The following is a 21785-nucleotide window of genomic DNA, read 5'->3' as shown; positions in this document are numbered from 1 at the left end:
ATTATTTCTGCCTATTATCATAGAGTACATCAGTTTTGGCACGGTGAAGTGGTGATTCCTGAGAAGCAGCCAAAAAAAGAGAAGTACAGTGGGTGGCACTTTTGCCCCCACCCCTTCTGCTGTAAGATCAAAGGCAGGGGTGGGAGCAGCACATTGTACTGAAGACCTGGTGGAAACAGCTGTCTCAAGCCACCGTGAGCAGGCGAGTGGGAATTGGGCAGCTGTGACTCCCAAGGCAAAGCCTGCTTGGGTGCTCTTCTGAATATGAAAGCCTTGAGATGAAGGAAAGTTGTGCAAGCTCCTCTTAGTTCCTGTGCTATTTGTGCAGGAGAACTTCCCAGGAGAGCGTGCCTCACATTAACTGTGGGGAGGTATCAAATGTGGGTCAGCCCTGTTTAGAGCTCACCGCAGAAGAATTCTGCAATACCCTCTTTGTGCATTATAAACACAGGTGTGGAAAGCAGTGGCAGGACTGTTTTTGTACTTCTTCTCAGAGCCAAAAGCTCGACCAGCAACAGAGAGGCCCGTCTTGTTGAATCAACAACAGGTTCTTTGCACTGCACAGAACAAAACAAAAAAACCTCCTTACTTGTTTTGAGGTGAACAAGGTCGTGTTAAATACTGGCACATTGGGAGCAGAAGGAAAGCAAAGGCTATTGTTGCGAGAACTGGAGAAAAGGAGAGAGAGAGAAAGAAAAGGCAATGTTAATACAGACCAATGTTGCAAAACCTCCAAGACAAGCACAGAAAACTAACACATGTCAACATCTGCGGCCAAAACACAAGCTGAACTTTAATTAAAACGCCTGTGAAGGGCTTTTTGCATTTTGTTGGAAAACATCTGAAGTCCAAACAATTTACCAGTAAATTGGAACTGGTGTGTTCCTAAAGTGGGGAGAGCCCACACAGAATGCTTTGGTCAAAAGACTGACCCAAAACATTTAAGTCTGGCTAGGAAACTCTTCTGAAATGCCACATTTTTGTCAGTGGGCCAAAGATGTGGCACGCAGAGACTAATTTCCATGGGTAATATTTAACCGTTGCAAACGTATGAATGCATCAGCACATATTGAGCACAACCCTGCAGGACGTCCTCCCATGCAAATCCCACTGAAACCAACAGGGCTCTGGGCCCTTGCATGGCACTTGTTTATTTAAATGGGTATTCTACAGAACTTCTCAGAAGCATGTGCCCATTGGCTTTGGAGAATTCTGCAGTTCTCTTTTTAATTAACCTTCTCATGAATTTATACTGCACCTCTCAACAGGGTCACAGGGTGACTTGCAAATAATTCAAAATATAGGGGAGGAGGCAAATGCAAAGACAAAAACATTAACACGATAGCAGAAATAAAACAAATACAAGAGAGTGTGAAAGCAATCGGCAGAGATAAAAGAGGCAAGATAAAAAGCATGGGAAAATAAAACTCTCTTTGTCTGGTGCAAAAATGAGTGGGAATCATTAAGCTGAAAGTGGCTTCAACATCCTCTAGTCCAGGGGTGGCCAACTCCCAAGAGACTGCGATCTACTCACAGTTAAAAACTAGCAGTGATCTACCCACTTTTTTGGGTTCAGGTCAACAAAGTTGTTGAGCTTTTTTTGAGCTTATTGAGGGGGGGCAGTGATCTACCACAGAAGTCCAGTGATCTACCTGTTGGATGTGCCTGCTCTAGTCCAACCATTTGCCAAAGTACAAAAAAAACCCACTCCTACAAACCCCTAAATTAACATCCAGTTTCTGCTTGAAATCCTCTAACAGAGGAAGTATTGGGGTTAGCCTCCCTAGGGAGAGGATTCTATTGGGAGGGCACCACCACTGAGAAGGCTCCTCTCCAGGTAACTACCTACCAAATCTGATAGCTTGACAGATCACATCTAATAAGTTAAAGTCTATTATAGACACTGACATTTGAATCAGCAACTTGAGTTTATTAAATAAATCCTCCAAGAATTTGTTTAATCCGTTTTTAAAACCATTCAAGTTGGTAGCCCTTACTAAACCCTGTGGTAGAGAATTCAATCATTTCTTAGAATGAATTTTTGTTAAAGATGTTAGTCAATCTTCTCTTATCAATATGCCCATTTCTATTTGTATTTCCTGTGAAGGAAGTTCAACCAATCTTAATGGTACTTCTATGCAAATGTGCATGGGACCGCCAGTTTATTTATTTAAAATATTTTTAGCCACTCCTCATCACAAAAGCAATGGCTTTTGTGGTAGGGCAGGAAGCTGACCAATGAAACCTGCATTATGAACAAACACAATAGTTCTGGAGAAACCCCCCACCATACTCTGCTTATAGGATATAAATCTTGGAAGATTTATGCCCCTGTGAGAAAAAGGAGGAAATGCCTCTAAGAGGATCCGAGATGCCTGTGGTTTTGCAAGTACGTTGAACCAGACTTGTTTTTAAAAATCTGCTGCTCAGCTAAAGTGGAGAAAGTTGTAACAGAGAAAAAATATTAAAGCAAGTAATGGACAAAGCACTGCAGCCTCTATGTGCTTGATTTTATATACATTGACAGGTAGTTTCTAGCTGTTATATACACAAATAGAAGGAAACCACCAGTATTACTACAAGCAGTTTCTTCATATGACATCCTCAAAACTGTGTCAGTTTTAAGCAACAATGAGTCCCTATGTAAGATGGGAGAAAGTGAAGAGAAGGCAGTTACCTGCTGTACATATTGTAAAGACAACTTGAACCGAGTCGAAGAAGAAGAACATGACTAAGAGAGACACAGATGCCCCAATGGGAAGGAACAACGCCTGTGTTGAATCAATGGTCTGGATACCTGCAGGAATTTTATTTTATTAGTTTTTAAAGGAAAGGAAACATTTGTTATTTGGCATCACATGGCACACATTTAGCTTCCACATGCATTCCTACCTGATGTTCACCCCTCCACCTTTACAACCAAAGCTTATGCCTAACTAGGCATGTTATACTTTTGCAGTTGCTGTGCCTGTGCTTTGTGAGGAGGGGAGCTGATAATAATCAGAGATTGCAACAGGCAGAGGAGTTAAACCATTTCCTTTCTTGCTGCAGTCCCAAAGCTATTTGCACTGGGAGAAAATTGCCTCAGGGTGCCAAGGGGAGCTCTCCTCTCAATGCAAACTGCAGCTGCAAAGGGGAAATTTTTGTCAGGATTGTGGCAGGAGAGGAAAGGAAAAAATTCTGCCCCCTTCCTTCTGCAATCCCAATAATACTCTCCACCATGCCACCGAGAGAGAGAGAGAGAGAGAGAGAGAGAGAGAGAGAGAGAGAGAGAGAGAGAGAGCACGTATGTGCACAGAATCCACCCTCTACCCACTTGCTCACCTTCTCTTTCTTGGTAACACCAAGTAGAAAACTGAGATAGCTGGGAGGGCAAGGAGCTGACCACCCCACCCACCCACCCACCCTCAAAGCATACTGTCAGTGTTCATCAAATGCACAGATTGGGTCTTGCTTGCATCAGATGCGCTTAAATGTACCTCTCAGACATGTTTAAATTGAGCATAAGCTCCACAGAAGACAATGAGTCTTGCTTCAGAGTAAAGGTGCATAGGATTGCACTATTAGTCTCTACTCTAAAGAAAAGGCAATGGAAATAGGAGAAGCAGAAAAAGCACACAGTGCATCTTGAATGGAAAAATAGATATAATATTGTATACTGTACTGAAGTGGAAAAAATGTGTGTGCTTTTGAAGGGGGGAAATCTGTGACTCATCAGAGGACGGATTAATGGAGAAGAACAGCAGGTAAAGAAGGACAAATGTGCTTCAGAACTAAAGGAGGTAGCTTTGCCCATCTCTACCAGTTTAGCATTACCTGTCTCAAACCGAACTTTATACTACAGGCACCAATGACAGAACCACTCATCTACAGCACATACACAGTGCAATGTTGAACTTCAAGTCAACCTTAATGCAAAACAAAATGAATTATTACAAGACTTTGTAGTCAATTATCCACCCTTCAATCTGGCAGGGCTTGTGCAGGACAGCCATGTTATGTGGTTCACACCCAGAAGGGATAGACATGTTCCAACAGCGGATAGAATGGCCTCAATCACAAGCCTGCAAGACCAAGTTCTGCATCCTCAGCTTATGGAGCAAGAAGTCCTTACTGTTATTTGTGCTGTTGCCATTGAAGGGCCCAGATGAGCCGCTGCTGTCTTTTTCTTTGTCTTGATTCTCAAAGTCCATGTTAAGGGACCTGCAGACAAAAGAATACATGTAAACCTTCTACTTTATATTTCCAGTGGTTACTGAAATTTAATACATAGCTTTGATACAATTTAATGTAAAATTTACTGAGTGTTACTAAGAGGCTGCCCAAAAGTGATACCCCCTGCTTTTCTGCAGAACATTCAGAACAGCTTACAAACATGAAGCAGTAAGCAGAAAAAAATACAAAGGCAATGTATAAACAGCTGCAACAAAACCTTAAAAGCAGCAAACGTAAGAACAAGCTTAGAAGCAGAAGTCAAAAGGAAAAAAAAACCCACTGAATTCAGAAGAACATTAAAGGCCTGCTGAAATAAAAACATGTATTCAACATATATCTAAAAGCAAAGAGAAGGGAAGTCTAAGCAGATTATTTATTCATTTCTTTATTTAAATTGTAAGATTTATATCCTTCAAATCTATAGACCGTCAGAAGTGGAGTCAAGAACATGATTCCATGAAGTAAATTGATTGGTCGAGTCCAAAGCAAGCATTGAACACGCAGGGATGGAGTGAGTCGCTTGTCCCAAGAGTCTCTCCCCCACTCCCCCAGTTGAAAGTCATCCAACAACCAAAGGTGGAGATGATGCATCTGCATTCACATGAAATTGCCTTGGAGAAAAAAATAGCAAATTTAAAATGCTTTCAGTAGAGGTGAGGAGGAGGAGGAGGGAGGAAGAGCAGTGCCCCCCCCCCGGCACCTGTTTCTGAGCAATGACCTCCAAGGCCAAGAAGCGGGTCGTGCTGCCCACACGCCCCGACCCCCCCAGCACGGAGCAGATTCTCGAAGATGTCTTCGTCCTCCTGGCCGAGCCCAGCGAAGATTTGCCCTCCCCAACCAAGAACGAAGACCCCGAGGCCAAGCACGAGCGCCTCTACCGGCTGACCCAGTCGTACGTGGAGATGAACCACCGCCTCCAGGTGGCCTGCAGCCTGCTCAAGGAGAAGTGTGAGGAGCTCAAGTTGGCCGGAGCCACCCTCGAGCAGGGCATCTTGGAGATGAAGCAGAGAGCCTTGTGAGATGATGCCCGCTCCGGGAGGCGGGCCAGCAACGAAGCACTCCAAGCGGCCGGCCCGTATTGCGCCCCTGCTGCGTGTGGCGGCGGTTCCAGCATGCATAAGCTACGCCACTCAAACACTCTCTGTGTGCTTGGTCTTGTGAGTGTGTGCCAGAGCAGCAGCCCACTCCATGCCCGACTCCATTCCACTCTGTGAAATGCCCGACGATGGTGTGGTCTGCCTTCCCAGATTTCGCGACATTCGCTCTCCGTTCCGGGGCCTTGTTTCATTCCGTCTGCACAGACTTAAGGCAAGCTGTCACCCGTCGGGCACTCTCACTCCTAAGCTGGGACAAGTGGACTTTTGAGGGTAGGGGTTCGCCAACAGGGTTAGCCCGCCTTTTTTGCCGTTTTTGTTCATTTCCCCATATTTTTGCGTCGTTTCGGCCGTGACATCCCCCTTGCCCCATTACGACTTCTCCCTCTGGTACTGCCTGGATGACGATGCCGTCGCCACCGCCATCTGCCAGCTCCTGGCAGAGCACGGCTTCCGCGGGTACGTTGAGCACCAGGACCACGTGGCGGGGCAGCCGGAGCTCTCCACGGCGGGCGAGGTCATTCAGGCGAGCCGCGTGGCCATCCTCCTCCTGACGCCCCGCTCGGTGGCTGACCCCCGGTGCCAGCAGGTGGCAGAGTGGAACCTCGCCCATGCAGTGCACCGGGAGGGGGCGAAGGTCATCCCTGTCTACGCGGGTGTCTCGCGAGAGGAAATGCCCCTGGCGCTGAGGCACCTGAATGGACTCGAGTACGGCGAGAGATTCTTCAGGCAGAGGCTGCTCTCCAGCGTGCAAAAAGCAGGACCCCGTGTGCGGGCCCCACGCCCCTCCGGTGTGAGCGGCGCGAAGAAGAGGGCCGGCTTCTGACGGACTCGGGGAGGGAGCAGAGTTGGGGGAGCGGTGGCTCAGAGGTTCCGCTGCCCAAAGCGGCACTGGATTCATTTTGGTGTTTTGACGTAGGCCCCATCGTGATGTGGGTTTGGTGACTGTGAGCAGAATTCCCCCTAGATTTGTGCCTAGAGCTGATTTGTCAGGAAAATGAAACAGAAGTTGTCCATGTCTGGGGGTCCGGGTGGGGGACAGAGAGGAAAGGGGGGGTGTCATTCGTTCATTTGTCGGGTTGGGTGTTTCAGTATCGAAAGAAGAAAAGCTAGCTACCGAGGCTGCTGGTTCTCACCTCTGGTTTAACTTAAGGAGCTGTTATTAAAATGCAGTTTTCGGACAAAAAAAATGCTTTCAGTAATTTTGTAAAAAAAAAAAAAAGAATACCCAGTCTTGCCTGGCAGCTCCGGATGCTTCCCTTCTGGGTCCATCCGCCAAATGATTCAAAAAACATGTCACTCCATCCCCCTAAACAATCTTAAACCTTCCAGAATGAAAGTGATGTGTGGCTAGAAAGCAAGCCTCCATGTTTTAGGATGAGAACAAATTGGCAAAATGTTCATTTTTTCTTTAAAATACTGCTTTAGCAAGTCATGATGAAACTGAATGTTGCTTCACCTATAATTTCCACCCCCTTTAGGTATGTAGAATATACCTAATATATTATGGTTCTACAAGATTACCTTTAGGGAACATTGCATCAACATACGGCCAGCAATTCATTTCTTTTGGGGACGGGGTTGTTATATATACCAAATAAAATAATCGTACCTGAAGCTACCATAAACTATGAGGAGAATAGAAATTAGGAACGTAGATACTTGACTGGAATCCACAAGGGAGTAAGCCCTGGAAAGAAAGACAGAGAAGCACAGTATATTATTATAGAATCAAACTGATAAACATTTGTTCAGTTTTTCAAAAATCCAAACAGGTGTCTACCCATGGAAACACAATAATAAGTTAAACAAGCCAGGAATTTACTCTTCAACTCATTGTTCACCCACTCACATGACTGGATTATCACCAAAGACAAATAAGCCAGAGGCACTTTGTTTTAATTCCAGAGAAGCAACCTCAAATAAAAGGTGGGGGCAGGATTTACAGGAGAAGCCTTGTGGCCTGAGGCTGGGACACAGCCATGTGAACTATTCCAATCCACCTTCAGGCACAGAAGGGAAGAAGAACAAGCAACAGCAGCTCCTGCAACTGACAAGCAAGATTTCAATTTGTCTAAGTCTGAGTAGGACTAGCTTTGGATACAACTAGGGTTGCCAGACTCAATAGTGGACAGGACTTCTGTGCCTTTAATTGCCCTGCTCTCTTTTGAGTCTGGAAACCTTAAAGAGAAACCAGCAGGCCCTTTGCTTGAAAATTAAACAAAGGGTCTGCTGGTTTCTCTTTAAGGTTTCCAGACTCAAAAGAGAGCAGGGCAATTAAAGGCACAGAAGTCCTGTCCTCTATTGAGTCTGGCAACCCTAGATACAACCCACAAACCTGAACCTAGGGGAAGAGGGAACGACACCAAGTTACAATTTACGACCAGAAATCTGAACAGTTTTTGGAAAAGATTACTTGTTCTCACCTACATAAAAAGGACCACCAGTCTTTAGCCTAGGCTAAAGGAAGCTTGCAGAGAATTGGAAAATTATGAAATGGAATAATGAAATATAAGAATAGGGTATTAATAAGAAAGAGATGTATATGGAAAGTGAGATTGGAATAATGCTGCTGACAGAATGCCTGCCTGCTTGCTAAATCTAGATATCTAGTACTTTGGTTATAGGGATCAGTTCTCTCACATGCATAATACAGAAAGGTAACCCATTGGACCAGAGGAGCTCCACATTAAGCCTAAGCTTCTCTTGCACAATACAATGCCCATGTGTACACATGTGTTTCAGTTCTAAGTACCCAAACATCTGACAACTCAGCCAACAACATCAGGGCTGCCAGAGTGCCACATTAATTCCAAAGAAGTGAACAGCAATAAAATAAATTCTAATACACTCAGTAATGCAAGTGCAGCATGTTTATTACAAAATATACAGTTACAGGTGGGTAGCCGTGTTGGTCTGAGTCGAAGCAAAATAAAAAAATTCCTTCAGTAGCACCTTAAAGACCAACTAAGTTTTTATTTTGGTATGAGCTTTCGTACCATGCACACGAAAGCTCATACCAAAATAAAAACTTAGTTGGTCTTTAAGGTGCTACTGAAGGAATTTTTTTATTTTACAAAATATACAGTAGACATAATGCCAAGCTTCAGAAGTATGTGCTAAGCTACTTGTTTGGAAACCACTGTAGTGAAATTACATCATGGGTTCTCAGCAGGGTGACCTGATAACCTTCTTTTCTCTGTAACTACATGGGAAAGAAGCTTGATTAAGCCTCACCTGTCAGCAGAAGGGAGTTATCAGGAAGAGGCTGAGCCCCTAGAAACACACAGCCTTCTGTGAGCTGGAAAAGAACTAGCTTAGCAGGAGATAATGACTGAGGCAACCTGGGCTGATGATGAATTGGTGGGTTGCCTATTTGAATGCAGGAGCAGGCACAGCAAGGAATGACAAAGTACGCTTGCTTGTTTATTTCTCTTAGGCAGACAAGAAAGAAATCATAGGATGGTTACAATCACCCTGCAAGAGCCACAATACCGTAGTAAGGATTACTGTGTTTACAATAAAAAATGTATATTACAGATTGATGAGCAATGACATAGAAAACAAACCCATTGGTTAAACAACTTCTATTCAGCAGAGATGCAACATTCTTTAGAACATACTTCATAGCCCCCCCCACTCCTGCTGGCTTTCTACCTGCATACCTGTTGTTTTTATTTATTGAGTTAGTTTATTTAAAAACTTTTGATTGTGCAGATCAATAAGGGGGAGCGTTAACTACCCTGCCTCTTCCACATTTTGCTGACCTTGCACAGGTGCCTTACTTGCTTATTACCAAGACACTTTGTCACTTAAGCTGAAACAGTGCTTCAGCTGGGCGTCTCCACACAAACGAAGAAGGAGGTCTCTTTGTACTTGCACAGTTGGCTCTCTTGCTACCTTACGCTGAACATATAGCCATGGCTAGCTTTTCCCACCTAGTACTGTAGTAAGAATGAGGGGTTCATATATGGAAATGAAATGAGCAGAAATTCAGAAGAGGCAATTAGGTCAGTTCAGTCAATGTGAATGTAAAGTTTTGTCAGAAGTGGAAGTGGGTGGTGATTTAGTGGGTATTAAGGCGAGAATGTGGGCGGTTAAGGCCCTTCTAGGAATGCTATGATCCAAATCCCTCTAAAACATGCCTCACACCCTAGGTTGTTTTTTAAAACAGGAAAAAAACTGAACTAAAAGTTGAACTTTTAACTTGGACTGAGGCCTACACTCAAGTTTACATGCTGCACTTAATAACCCAAACAGAGCCAACACTGAGCTTGAACAGAAAGCTAAACCTACATGTTTTTATTATTATAAACTGGCTTTTCCACTAGCTAGGTTTGCACAGTTTTTACCCTAATCTTCAAAATTGAATTTAATCTAGATTTCTGGTAGCTGCAGGCACTCAAGATTGCAATTATGGGACTATCTACTGTACAACAATTTTGCAACTAAAATTCAGCTCCTGAGTTGTAATTTTTTAATGGGATTATCCCCGCCCCGCCCCACCCCCCGGATTTACCTGCTGGAACAACACCTTCCCTGTGGAATTGCTTCAGTTTCAGCTAATGTTTTAATAAATAAATAAATAAATAAATAAATAAATAAATAAATAAATAAATATATAATATTTACCTTCTCACAGGGGTGCCTAACTCACTTGTTACACCTTGATATTTTGTCACATAAACAAGATTCTGCCTTTGATGGGGCTCCCCATGTGCTTGAAGAACACTCTTTTCTTAAGCAAGAGTCAGGGTCTTTTAACAATTAAGGCATGCACACGAAAGCTTATATCAAGAACAAACTTAGTTGGTCTCTAAGGTGCTACTGGACAATTTTTTTATTTTTTTATATATTTCAACTGCATCAGACCAATACGGCTACCTTCCTGAAACAGGATTCTAGTTAAGAGTGGCTAAAACTGAAGTGTAAAGTCTGCCCACCTCTGGTATTACAGACTGTTAGCTACTTTGTAAAAAAAAAAAAATGTTCTGTGACCTTATAAGAGCTTTAATGTATTCCTCTCCTCCCACCCTAAATAGTGCTCCTACCCTAAATAGTAAGTGTTTCTCCATAAAAGGTGCCACCAATGGCTGCCTGGGCAAAGAATAGCTGAACAGTGAAAAGAGAAGTTCACAATGTGCTGCTCTATCCCAGGAAAGACCCCCTGGATGATGGTGGCTTGGTAATGACAGAAGGGGGGAGAGTGCTACACAGCCCCCGTGAGGGACATGCCCAGAAGCACACAACAAGCACTGTTCTGCAACAGCTCCGGGTGTCAGCCTCCCATGTTTTACAATGACCTCATTCTTGTCTACACAACAACAAACCAAGCAGTTAGCTCTCTAGCCTGTCACAGACAGCTCCGCAGATCTTTACCTACAGAACAATTCCAAGAATGACTGCTTCTCACATTGCACAGCTACATGGCTCCAAAGTTTTCCAACATGAAAAATATGTCCTTCCAGACATTCCAACTCGACCTTTCTTGCAGTGCACAATGAAAATGGACAATGTCAGAATGAATGGTAGGCAGAGAAAGAGCAGCTGCTAGGGTCAAATAGCTAGCCAGTTAGCTAGCTGGTGGGGGGCGGGAGAGAGCTTCCAGAACAAATTAAACCATGTTACAGCCTTACAAATAAGTTCACTGAAGTTTCTAGCCCACAAATGTTTTTACTGATGGGCTGAATTGTAGGGAGAAACAAAACAAACACTTCTCTCATTTTCAATTGTCTCCATGCCTACTCAACTAGAGGTAAAACAGTCAACTGAGCAAGTAGTTATTTACTTGTTTGCCACATTGGAAAATATCAATTTCCAAATTCCCCCTTGGACACACAGAACTATCAGTGCTCATCCTGACCCTTACTAGCACTAGTCATCCGAACCACCACACAGGGGATAGTAACTGGCAGCCCTGCACCAAATCTGTTGGAATCTGTGTCTGACAGTCACAAGGGGTTTTCTATTACAAATAAATAAACAAAGGGGGGGAATCCTATGCAAATAAGGGCAATTTGAGGGGGAAAGGTTTTGCAGCCCATTGTGACAGCAGCCTGAGAGGTTAAGTGGACCAGCTGCACCAAAGGGGTTAAGAAGTTCCACCACTTCTCTAAAAATTAACTATTTTGCAGATATTGTTCATTTGTTTTCAAGCATCTCTCTGAAACCATGAAACCTTTTGTTTTGTTTTTTAATGAAAACAGTTTTCAGGTTTTGGTAACAGTTGTCAAACTCTGCAGATCTGCTAAATTCTGCAAAGCATAGTTTGGGGACTGGGGAGAAGATCCCATAAACTTTTTCATCTCAAGGCAAACAAAACTGAATGGGGAGGCAAGTCTCAGATTGTCTTACATTTTAGATATCCATTAGCAGCTCTATCCTGGCTATCCAGGCAAGTTGGTCCTTTCAAAGAAGTCCTGGAATCCCATTCTCCCTCTCCACACCCCTCCACCCCACATTTTTTGTCCCACATTTTGGCCACAAGGATGATCCCACAAGGCAGCTACAAAAATCCAAAATTACAACAACAATAAAATAAACAAAACAAGTTAAAACCAGACAAACCAGAAATTTGGTCATGCTGTGGCTCATACATTCAAAGCCATATTCTAAGAATAGCAAAGTAATTAATCCTACAAACTCACGGGGGGGGGGGGAGTGCCACATGTAGCAAAAAATAAATAAATTACAATTATATATTTGCAGGCTTCCCATGGGCTTCTGGTTGACCACTGTGAGAACAAGAGTGCCAGCTGGGTTGGACACCCTTTGGCTGGATCCAGCTGAAGGGCTCTTATGTACGTCTCTGTATACACAACCCACCTCCATTGGTAAAGGTAAAGGAACCCCTGACCATTAGGTCTAGTCGTGACCGACTCTGGGGTTGCGGCGCTCATCTCGCCTTATTGGCCGAGGAAGCTGGTATACAGCTTCCAGGTCATGTGGCCAGCATGACAAAGCCGCTTCTGGCGAACCAGAGCAGCACACGGAAACGGTGTTTACCTTCCCGCTGTAGCGATACGTGCTTTCAAACTGCTAGGTTGGCAGGAGCAGGGACCAAGCAACAGGAGTTTACCCCATCACGGGGATTCGAACCGCCAACCTTCTGATCAGCAAGCCCTAGGCTCTGTGGTTTAACCCACAGTGCCACCCATGTCCCCACCTCTATTGGTACTTGCATTAAAAGTCATTTGTGCAGAACATTCTCACTTAAATGATTACTATGGGTTATCTTGAGACATGGGAAATTATTGTAAAGACAACGACCAATTAACGTTCATCCAAAAGACGCATGATTGCGCACATGTGGACAGCGCTGTAGTAACCCAAAAACATCACTCACAAAAAGGGTGGAATGGGGGCAGGGCTGAATGGAGCTGGATAACGCACACAGGGCCAGGAACAGAACTCCTGCACAAAATGGTTGTTGACTCTATTAGTGTAGTGGTGGACTTGTAGCCTTCCCCATGCTGCTTGACTCCACTCCTATCACCCGACCACTCACCATGCAGACTGGGGCTGATAGGAGTTGGAGTCCAATTAATATCTGGAGACCAGACACAGCCCCCACCCCCACCCCTGTTGAAGATTTCTCATATTTACTACATCACCTTAGAACTGTTCCTATATACCCAGCATCATTAATGTGTGTTGTGCTTTACAAGTATAACAGCAAAACAGCAGGTGCCCATCTATGCTTTGACAGTGAGAAGGACAACAAAGAAGGGAGAGAGATGCACAGCAAGAAGCAACTATAAGAAAATCCAGTTACACTTACACACTAGGAATATGTGAAAACTACTGTGACAGTAAATCTAATGTGCAAGCATAAATGAAGGCTTTGGGCTTTGTTATAAGTGAGCTGCCAAAAGTGGGAAATGAATATTATAAATACTTAAATCAGGGCACTCCAACTTTTCATACCAAGTGGACCTCAAGAGTACTTCGACACGGGACCTGTGGGCCACACACTGCCTTGTCACATGGAGAGGAAAGGCCAACATTTGATACACACCCCAGCCTTCATGCTGCCTTCCCAAAGTCAGCTATGCGAGGTGCTGAGCTTTGGGAAGGAGGTATGAGGCTCTGGCAGAGTCCTAGAGTCTTCCCATCTCCTTCCAAAGCTGGGAAAGCACTTTGGGAAGGAGGCAGAAGGACTCTAGGACCCTGTAAGAGACCTTACACCTCCTTCAAGGGCTACACAGGGCAAGGCTAGAATATCCCTCAGCTAGAATATCCCTCAGAAAGATGCTATAGCCGCCATTATCTATGGTCAGGTCTTCAAGCTTCCTGTCTTTCTCCTGCTCTCCTGCAATGGCTACCCGGTAGGTTGCTGTAGTCCAGATGAGACTCCACCACCCTGCTAGGAGAACAAGAGAACAGAGCCAAGACAGTTGCCACATCAGGCACCCCTGTTGCTGCTTCTACACACCCATCAGCCTCAACCACAGCCCTCAACCAGCTAGAACACAATCTCAATTTCACTTAAATATCTGTCACATCAGGCAAATGATGCAAATACAACTCAGTGCTCTGTCTCATCCTGCACTTTTTGTACTCATGGAAGGAGTGGGGCCAGAAGGCAAAAAGTTTCAGAAAATACAGCAGGAGCATATCCATTTGTCAAGTGCTTGGGTAACCAGCCTCTACTCCTGGGCTAGCAGCCATCTGAGTATCTTTCCATGTGGTGCACAGTCCATTTTCTCTATCTGTAGAAGGGGAAAGGATAGCAATGGAGCACACAGGAAGGTGCTCAGGCAGCTACAAGTCTTTGAGCTCCCCCTTGCCCATTCCACTGTCATAGAGGAGAGAGGGGGGCTGACTTTCTTTAATCTTTGAGCTGTAGCTGGAAGTACTGTAGTGTGAAGGGTCCCAAGGGGTATTTCCAGAGAGACACGATCTACCTAAGAAGCAGACTTAAAGAGCCAGTAGCTTTTTAGAACCAGAATGGGGACTCATCTGGTTGCCAAAGACAGGTGGCTACTGTACTTGCAAGTCTCATAGCTGCCAAGTTTTCCCTTTTCTCGCGAGGAAGCCTATTCAGCATAAGGGAAAATCCCTTTAAAAAAGGGATAACTTGGCAGCTATGGCAAGTCTGCATTAGCCTAACATACCACCCTTTGCCATAACTATTCCTATTGCTTAGGATGAAATACACAATGTAGCCAGCCTATGTTTTAAAATGAATTACTGGGAAAAGAAAGTGCACACACAAAAACTTTCTCCAGTGGTTTTTCACTTTAAGGATACAATTACAATATGTTTTCACAAAGCTCTGGTTACCATATGCACACACCAAAACCTAGCATTTGTGCTTAGCCCATCCTGTCAGTACAGTTAAAAATATTTTGGTGGTTTTTACTGTCTATTCTTGCAACTGACTTCTTCAGGACAGAGTTCTTTTCAGTGGAAGTCAGACACTGGCAATCTGATATAGCTAGAATGGGAGGGAAGGAGGAAAAATCTTAAAGGTCACAAAAAACCTCTTAGGAGGGGCAAATGCAAGCCACAGGTTATGCACCTGATTAACAGTAACTGCATTTTGAAATAATGACTACTGCATCTGTTTTCATGGGGAAATAGTGTTTGTTAGCTGATTGGCAACATTATAGAGAAATAGCATACACAAAGCTAGTAACAAATATAGCACACAACACAGGCTCACAAGATCATGCTGTACTTTCTCAACAGATGTTTTAATTTCTAAAAAAATAGGAACGGACAAAAACATGAAGGGACAGCTAATTATCTAAGGCAATTACCATGGCATTCTAAAAATAGATATCCGGTAGTTATCAAGTTCAATGAAAATTCTCTGATCATTTTACTGCATTCTGCCATTATCTATTACAGGAATTCATATCTCACCCTTTCAATAGATCCCAATGGCGGCTTAAAATACTACTGGACTGCGGCATCCAATAGCCTTTCCTCCAATGACTGATCAGGTCTATTGTTTCAGCTTCAGCAACCCTTCTAGCTGCTCTCAGTCTGGCCACGATTACACTGCCCATCTCTGCTCTTAACTCAAACCATCATACTACAGTCAGTCTCATCACACATATCTCTTTATGAATTCTGTGATTCTCTGTTTTCTGTCAAAGGTTCTCATACATCTCTATTTATATAACTCATGGTAAGAATGCCCAACAGCAGGACATCTCAATGCTTGATTATTCATTTGCTTGAGGCTGCCTTTGGTACACACTGCCTTTGGTACACTGTCAGTCGCTGGACATCTACCGTAGTCAACCAGGTGATAGCAAATATGTCTTCCCTTAAATGTCAGCCCTGGCTAAGGTGGGAAGAAGCACACATGTGCTTCATTCTAACATGCCTGGCAATTTGTTCTTCTGTGAATGGTACAGAGCATCATTTTGCTGGCATGGTTTTCTAAAGAAATGAAAATGTTGTGAGACAGACTGACACCCCATAGTTATTAGAGTCAAGTCACATTTTCATTCTAAATCTTTATGGCACATTTTTTCAATAGCTTGATCACATGCAATTGAAGATGTTATACACCTTCTCTGACTCTGAAATGCTATCTCCAGAAAATGGAGTTTATTCACAGTCAGGTTTACATTTCCAGACAATGTGATGGAATACACCTGACAGTTTAAAAAAATATCAATCAATAATCATATTATAGCATTGTAAAGGTATTCATTCATACAATTTATATTCCATCCTCCATCAATACCATTGTTCCCATCAGAATGCTACATGACACTATCATGAATAGGAGAAAAATGCAAAGTGCAAGTGGAAAAAGACAAAAGGCAAAATGATTTCAAGTGCCGTGTTAAAAAACACAAAAAGTTTGGTTCTCTCACCAGATGATGATATTTCAGAGGTTGAAACTAGCACTTTAAATTAGGCCCAGAAAAGGACAGACGGAATGTGATCATGAAGTCTAGCCTCAGTTAGTAATCTAAAAGACACACTTGGCACTAACTAGTTTCTAAACAGTCTTCAAAGGCAGTCCCATGTTAAGCACATTACAGCCTCTATTCCAGAGGCTGGACATGGACAACTGAAGCCAGGCTCCCTCTGTCCATGTATGGTTGCAACTGGTATACTTGCCCAAGTCTGAAATGCTATGTACTTACTTGGGAGCAAATCCAATTGAACTCAATGTGGCTTACCTCTGAACTAACGTATGAAAAGGGTATTCTGTGCCAAAGAAGCAACTTGTACTTCAAGATTGCCACTGACTTAACAGCTGAAGAGCTGCTTCTTTCACATGAAAACACATGGAAATGTAATTATTTTAAAATGTTACTGTAAATGCTCAGACATTTGCCTCCAAATATACATGCAAAATCTAAGGAAGCAAGCACTTCTTCACATGATATACACATTTTGCACTGTTTATTATATATATATATTACATGATACTTCCACTAAATAGAATACTGTGAGATCTCTTTTAATCATATCAAGCCTTTGGAACTTCCCAAACTAGGTAAAAAGTGTAGACCCAAACTCGGCCCTCCAGATGTTTTGGGACTACAATTCCCATCATCCCTGACCACTGGTCCTGTTAGTTAGGGATGATGGGAACTGTAGTCCCAAAACATCTGGAGGGCCAAGTTTGGGGGTGCCTGGTATAGACACTACAGCCACAGTCTCTCAAACCATCAGAATGCAAACATTTGTGTTAGGTCTGTGCTTTAATGAATATAGACAAAAAACTGCAGAAAATTTTGTGAAGAACTTCAATGGTCAGCAGGGCTATTCATTACCTAAGTACAGTACATTGAGGAGCAAGTAGTTTCCAGCTGATGGAACAAACTCAAAAACAAGTCTCATCCAATGTCCTAGTAGACCAGACATCCCCAAACTTCGGCCCTCCAGATGTTTTGGACTACAATTCCCATCTTCCCTGACCACTGGTCCTGTTAGCTAGGGACCATGGGAGTTGTAGGCCAAAACATCTGGAGGGGCCGCAGTTTGGGGATGCCTATAGTAGACTCTGTAGGCAATACTAGCATAAGATTCCATATGAGCAAACACAAGAATGACTGCAAGGCAATTAAGATTTAATACATTAGTTCTAACATAAAACTTTACTCAACTTTTAAGTACACAGATTTCTTGTTTTATTATTTCCACCCACCCAATGAAGTTGCACAACATATTCAAGTTATTATAAAAGCCAACCATGAGATTCTGTCAACAACCAGAGTTCTAATCTTTAAACAATAACCAAGCAGGTGAGCAATTGTTAAGTTTCGCTGCAGGAAAGACAACCATTTGCCTTTGCTTGTTCTTTGCCAACCATGCTTTAAGTTGCAGCCAACATGTGGGAGGCTGTCTGGAAAATGTCTGAGTTCAAACACAATTCCTTCTCACTTCCAACGCCACAGCACCAAATGCTTCATCATAGACACAATTGTAAGGAGATTCAACAATTATTCTATTGTTTTCAGAATAGTTGCATCAAAATATAGGAAAAGATTTCTTTTTTGTTCACAACTGTTACTCTAGAAAAGTCCTCCAGCATTTTAATCAGTTGTGTTAATATGAACATTCTGAAAGAGCAAATCAAAAACACCCCAATAGTTACTGCAATCTTATCTATGCAAATCATCCTATCCATGGACACCTTCACTATTTTCACACAATGGAATCTATCCCAACCTATACAGTGTACACTGTCCTTGCAAGCCCAGTGATCATACCAATCAAGGCAGAGCAACAGGTCTATTATTTGCAAGCTAGGTAAGGACTGTGGCCTGGAATTTCCAGCATCATAGTAACCCTGAGCTACAGAGGCTGGAAGCCTTCTACATAGAAGGATGCTGCTCAAGATGGCTGATTTACAGGCTGCTGGCTTATTTACATCTTACACACCTTTTAAATGTGTTTGTGGGAGGAGTGGGAGGGGGTTTATTGCTTTGTGGGTTTATTTTGTTCTTTTGCTTTTACTATGTATTTCATATTTCAATATTGTATTTTTATGTTATGTATCCCTGAGATCTAGGGATGAAGAGCCGTATACAGTGCTAGAAACTCAGATATATAACCTAGGCACCAAATGGCTCCTTAAACCAAGGTTACAGTAACAAAAATACACCCAAGCATCTTCACTTGGTTGTAAGTGGCCAATAGCCAGGTTCAAAACGCACCTGGCTAATTTTGAACACTGGTGCTACACTAAATAAATAAATGCAGATTCATGGCTCCCTACTCATATTCATTCATATATATATATATATATATATATATATATATATATAATCAGCCTTTAAGTGGTCAGTACCTTTTGCAATCAAGTATTCACATTTTCCCATGGTTCTATGGGTCTCTATGTGGGATATGTGTACAAAACAACACATAAACTAATAAATAATATCACTTTTTATTTGCTATGCTTGTCATGACAACTGTGCTGTCACTTTATGCCAAACAGGACAAGCAACCAGATTTCCTCCCTTCCTTGGGAGTCGTAGAAAAGGATGGCCATCATCCCAGCAGTTACATGGCAATTTCATCTCCCTCCCAAATACAAATGCTGGGAAGAAAGATGGGGAGTTGTTTGGTTGTTTAATTGCTGAGGTACCCAGCACACATTGCAGCAGTCAAACCATGGTTCAAAATTAGCAGGGCACCATGCACATTTTGCACCTAAAGGTTCTCCATTTGCAAACACCTCAAAAAGTCTGGGTGCCATTTTTTTGCACCTGGATGACACTCAAGGATTGAAATGTATGTGCTTTGAAGCCTTGAAGTATATGTTAAGGATAGACAATAGGTTAAGGAGTTTAACAATAAAGTGTGTTTTGAAAACTGAAGTACAGTACCAATATTTTTATTGTAAACACCATATTAAACATGTATTAACAATTTCTGCTTAAAATGTCATATTATCAATGTGTCGCTTATGTGAATTACATATTAGTTCCTCCTTATCAAAAAAATAAATAAAAAGTGTTGCTGACACCACCACTGCCCGGCGACTAGACATTCTGTTTTGGCGCCCACAACCCAGGTCCCAGGAGCCATTTGGCTCCTAGCTTTTGTATCTCAGTTTCTAACACTGAGCCAAACAGGCATAGACTTTCCTGGTTAGTCCCTATGCAGGACCAACACAGTTCCTGGTGACTACAATGTTGGACATGCCTAGCAAAGGTAGACAAAAATTGTAGATCCCTATACAACAGGCCATATAATGTATTTAGGATTAAATATTCACAATTCACGGCACTGAAGACGCTGAATACCAGAGTTTTCTCAATTAATAATTTTCTAGAAACACCCCCACACTAACATACACATGCAACATCTTTTTAACAACATGACTTGAGGGAGGCCATTTCTCAGAGGACCAGAGAATGACATTTCCTGCATCTCATGTTTAGCGATTGAAGACAAGTCAAACTCAAAGCTATTTTCTGGCCCTTTATAGGGCTTCACAAATGGGCATGAGGTACCATGAAGTTTCATCACAAGCTGCATTAACTAGCATTCCCAACAAAGGCAAATAACTTTCTTAAATTAATGAAAATATTTGCTGCAGTAAATCTCAACACCCAAGTCAAAGCCTATTAGCAAGCCCTTATGCCCCACTGCATCCCATGTACTGTATAATAATTTGAATGCAGAAAATAAATGCCTCACTGAGCTTTCCCCTCTTTTACAATGTTGCTTAGGCTGTAACACTGAAGCCCCAACCCACAAAAGCTCCAATGCACAGGATAGGAAAGTAATTTATTTCCACTACAAACTAATGAAACTAGATCTAACAACTAGAAAGAACAGGGGTTAGCAGCAGCAAAAGAGGAACTATTCATCTTTGTGAAATCCCATCATAAGGTTATTTGTATCAGAAAATTTTCTGGTGCCCTAGAAAGTGATCTAATCTTGTAAACAAAGATGAAAACTTTAAAACTGCCAATCTCACCTAATATTGTATTTGCAATTAGCATCCACTCATTTTTTACTAAAGAATTCATGAAATGGAAAAAATTTCATGGAAAAATAAAGGATTGGTATATGTTCTGTTCCATATCACTGTACACATCTGTATCTTTAAAAATGCAGGGTTTCATAGGTTAAGAGGAGAAATAAAGCAAGAAAACAAAGTACTCAACTTTTTAATTAGGTTTGTTGCAGGTGTGTATTTTTTACAGTCATACCTCGGGTTGAGTATGCTGCGGGTTGCGTACTTTCGGGTTGCGTACTTGGTGGACCCGGAAAACACTTCCGGGTTCCACCGCGCACGCATGCGCAGAAGCACTCTATCAGTGCTTCACACATGCGCTAAAACGCTGCTTGGGTTAAGTACTTTTCGGGGTGTGAACAGCACCCCGGAACAGATTAGGTACCAAACCCGAGATACCACTGTATTTCATTTGCCCCTGCATACAGGAATTGAGGGCCAGCAAGCCCTGCATCACAGAACAAAGGAGAGGCAATCAAGTACAAGGCAAGTACAGGTGAAAGTCAAATACAGATTCCTCCATGGCTTTTTTGACCACTGTCTCATCAATACAAAAGGAATTTAAGCTTTAGTAATCTACTGAGTATTTAGAAACAATGTAAATCCAAGCTGACCGTTATCTTCCTTTGCTCCGTGCATAGACGATTGAAGAGCTTATCCTCTAGAGATTATAAATTTAGAACCAGTGTTTAGTCTATTACATTAAAAACAGTACCTGAAGCACCCATTAACCTTATTTTAAAAAATTCAAAAGGAAGAGAAAATGTTTTAAGACACCTAAAAATGCTTGGTCCATCAGCTGATGATGAGTTGAATTCTGCTTGACCACTATCTCCATGGTGCGCCAACTTTGGAAGGTGGGCAGGGCAACCAACATGTCAATCACCTGATATTACATCAGATTATTCATAAGCGTGTTCCAGCCCAACTGTCAAATGCTGGTTCACAGGTAGCAGGAGATAGATGAAAATCTGGCCCACAAGGCCAAAAAGGTTTCCCGCCCTTGATCTAGTGAGCTACTTCACACGACAGATGTCAATAGTTAGCTAAGAATATTATAAATCAAAAATTTTAAAAATTGCAGTTGGGAATATTATCTTAATCTTTTGCTTGAGGCCTAAAGCAGGAGCTCAGCTTCAAATGCAAAAGTAGGGTGAGACTAAGGATTACTATTAGCCCTCTTATACACATCTTAACTTTTAAATATTAATTCTCCAACCCTTAAATAACATTTCTCCCTTTCCCCACTAAACTGCACATGGTGCCATCATACTTTAGACATACCTTTAGATATGTCAAAATTTTAAAGGCAAGGAAAACTCAACAACTGTTCCACAGAGCACTGTAGTGATTTTATATTTTAAAATTGTACAGTATAGCACTTTCAAGTGGTCAAAACACTTCAGGTGCATTATCTAACTGTAATCCTTACCATAACTCTGTAAGCAAGTCAGTATGATTTTACATGGTAACATAATGGTTAACTCTTTTCTACATACTGACACTATCATTTCAACAACAAGCAA

General features: G+C 42.4%; 2 protein-coding genes across 5 annotated transcripts in view; one reads left to right on the top strand and one right to left on the bottom strand.

Annotated features, from left to right (window-relative positions):
• SPPL3 (signal peptide peptidase like 3) overlaps nucleotides 1–21785 on the bottom strand; it is a 62578-nt gene that overhangs the window by 10270 nt on the left and 30523 nt on the right. For all 4 annotated transcript variants that reach the window (XM_060269344.1, XM_035099420.2, XM_060269345.1 and 1 more), the window contains 4 exons: nucleotides 6922–6999; nucleotides 4115–4203; nucleotides 2678–2797; nucleotides 590–668 (listed from right to left, as the gene is read on the bottom strand). In XM_060269344.1, the coding sequence (XP_060125327.1) occupies nucleotides 590–668; nucleotides 2678–2797; nucleotides 4115–4193 (278 nt within the window). In that variant the 5' untranslated portion in view covers nucleotides 4194–4203; nucleotides 6922–6999. The remainder of the gene's footprint in view (nucleotides 1–589; nucleotides 669–2677; nucleotides 2798–4114; nucleotides 4204–6921; nucleotides 7000–21785) is intronic.
• Nucleotides 4929–5234, top strand: LOC118076570 (UPF0449 protein C19orf25-like). Its single transcript, XM_035099421.2, has one exon. The coding sequence runs from the start codon at nucleotides 4929–4931 to the stop codon at nucleotides 5232–5234; it is 306 nt and encodes a 101-aa protein (XP_034955312.1).

This window comes from Zootoca vivipara, chromosome 17, assembly GCF_963506605.1.
Source record: "Zootoca vivipara chromosome 17, rZooViv1.1, whole genome shotgun sequence".
Classification (NCBI taxonomy): Eukaryota; Metazoa; Chordata; class Lepidosauria; order Squamata; family Lacertidae; genus Zootoca; species Zootoca vivipara.
The sequence above is the reverse complement of the archived record's forward strand: the minus strand, read 5'-3'. Positions and strand labels throughout refer to the sequence as shown.

Bases quoted from the DNA above. Each gene is read 5' to 3' on its own strand.
- LOC118076570 (XM_035099421.2), top strand. From the start codon at position 4,929: ATGACCTCCAAGGCCAAGAAGCGGGTCGTGCTGCCCACACGCCCCGAC.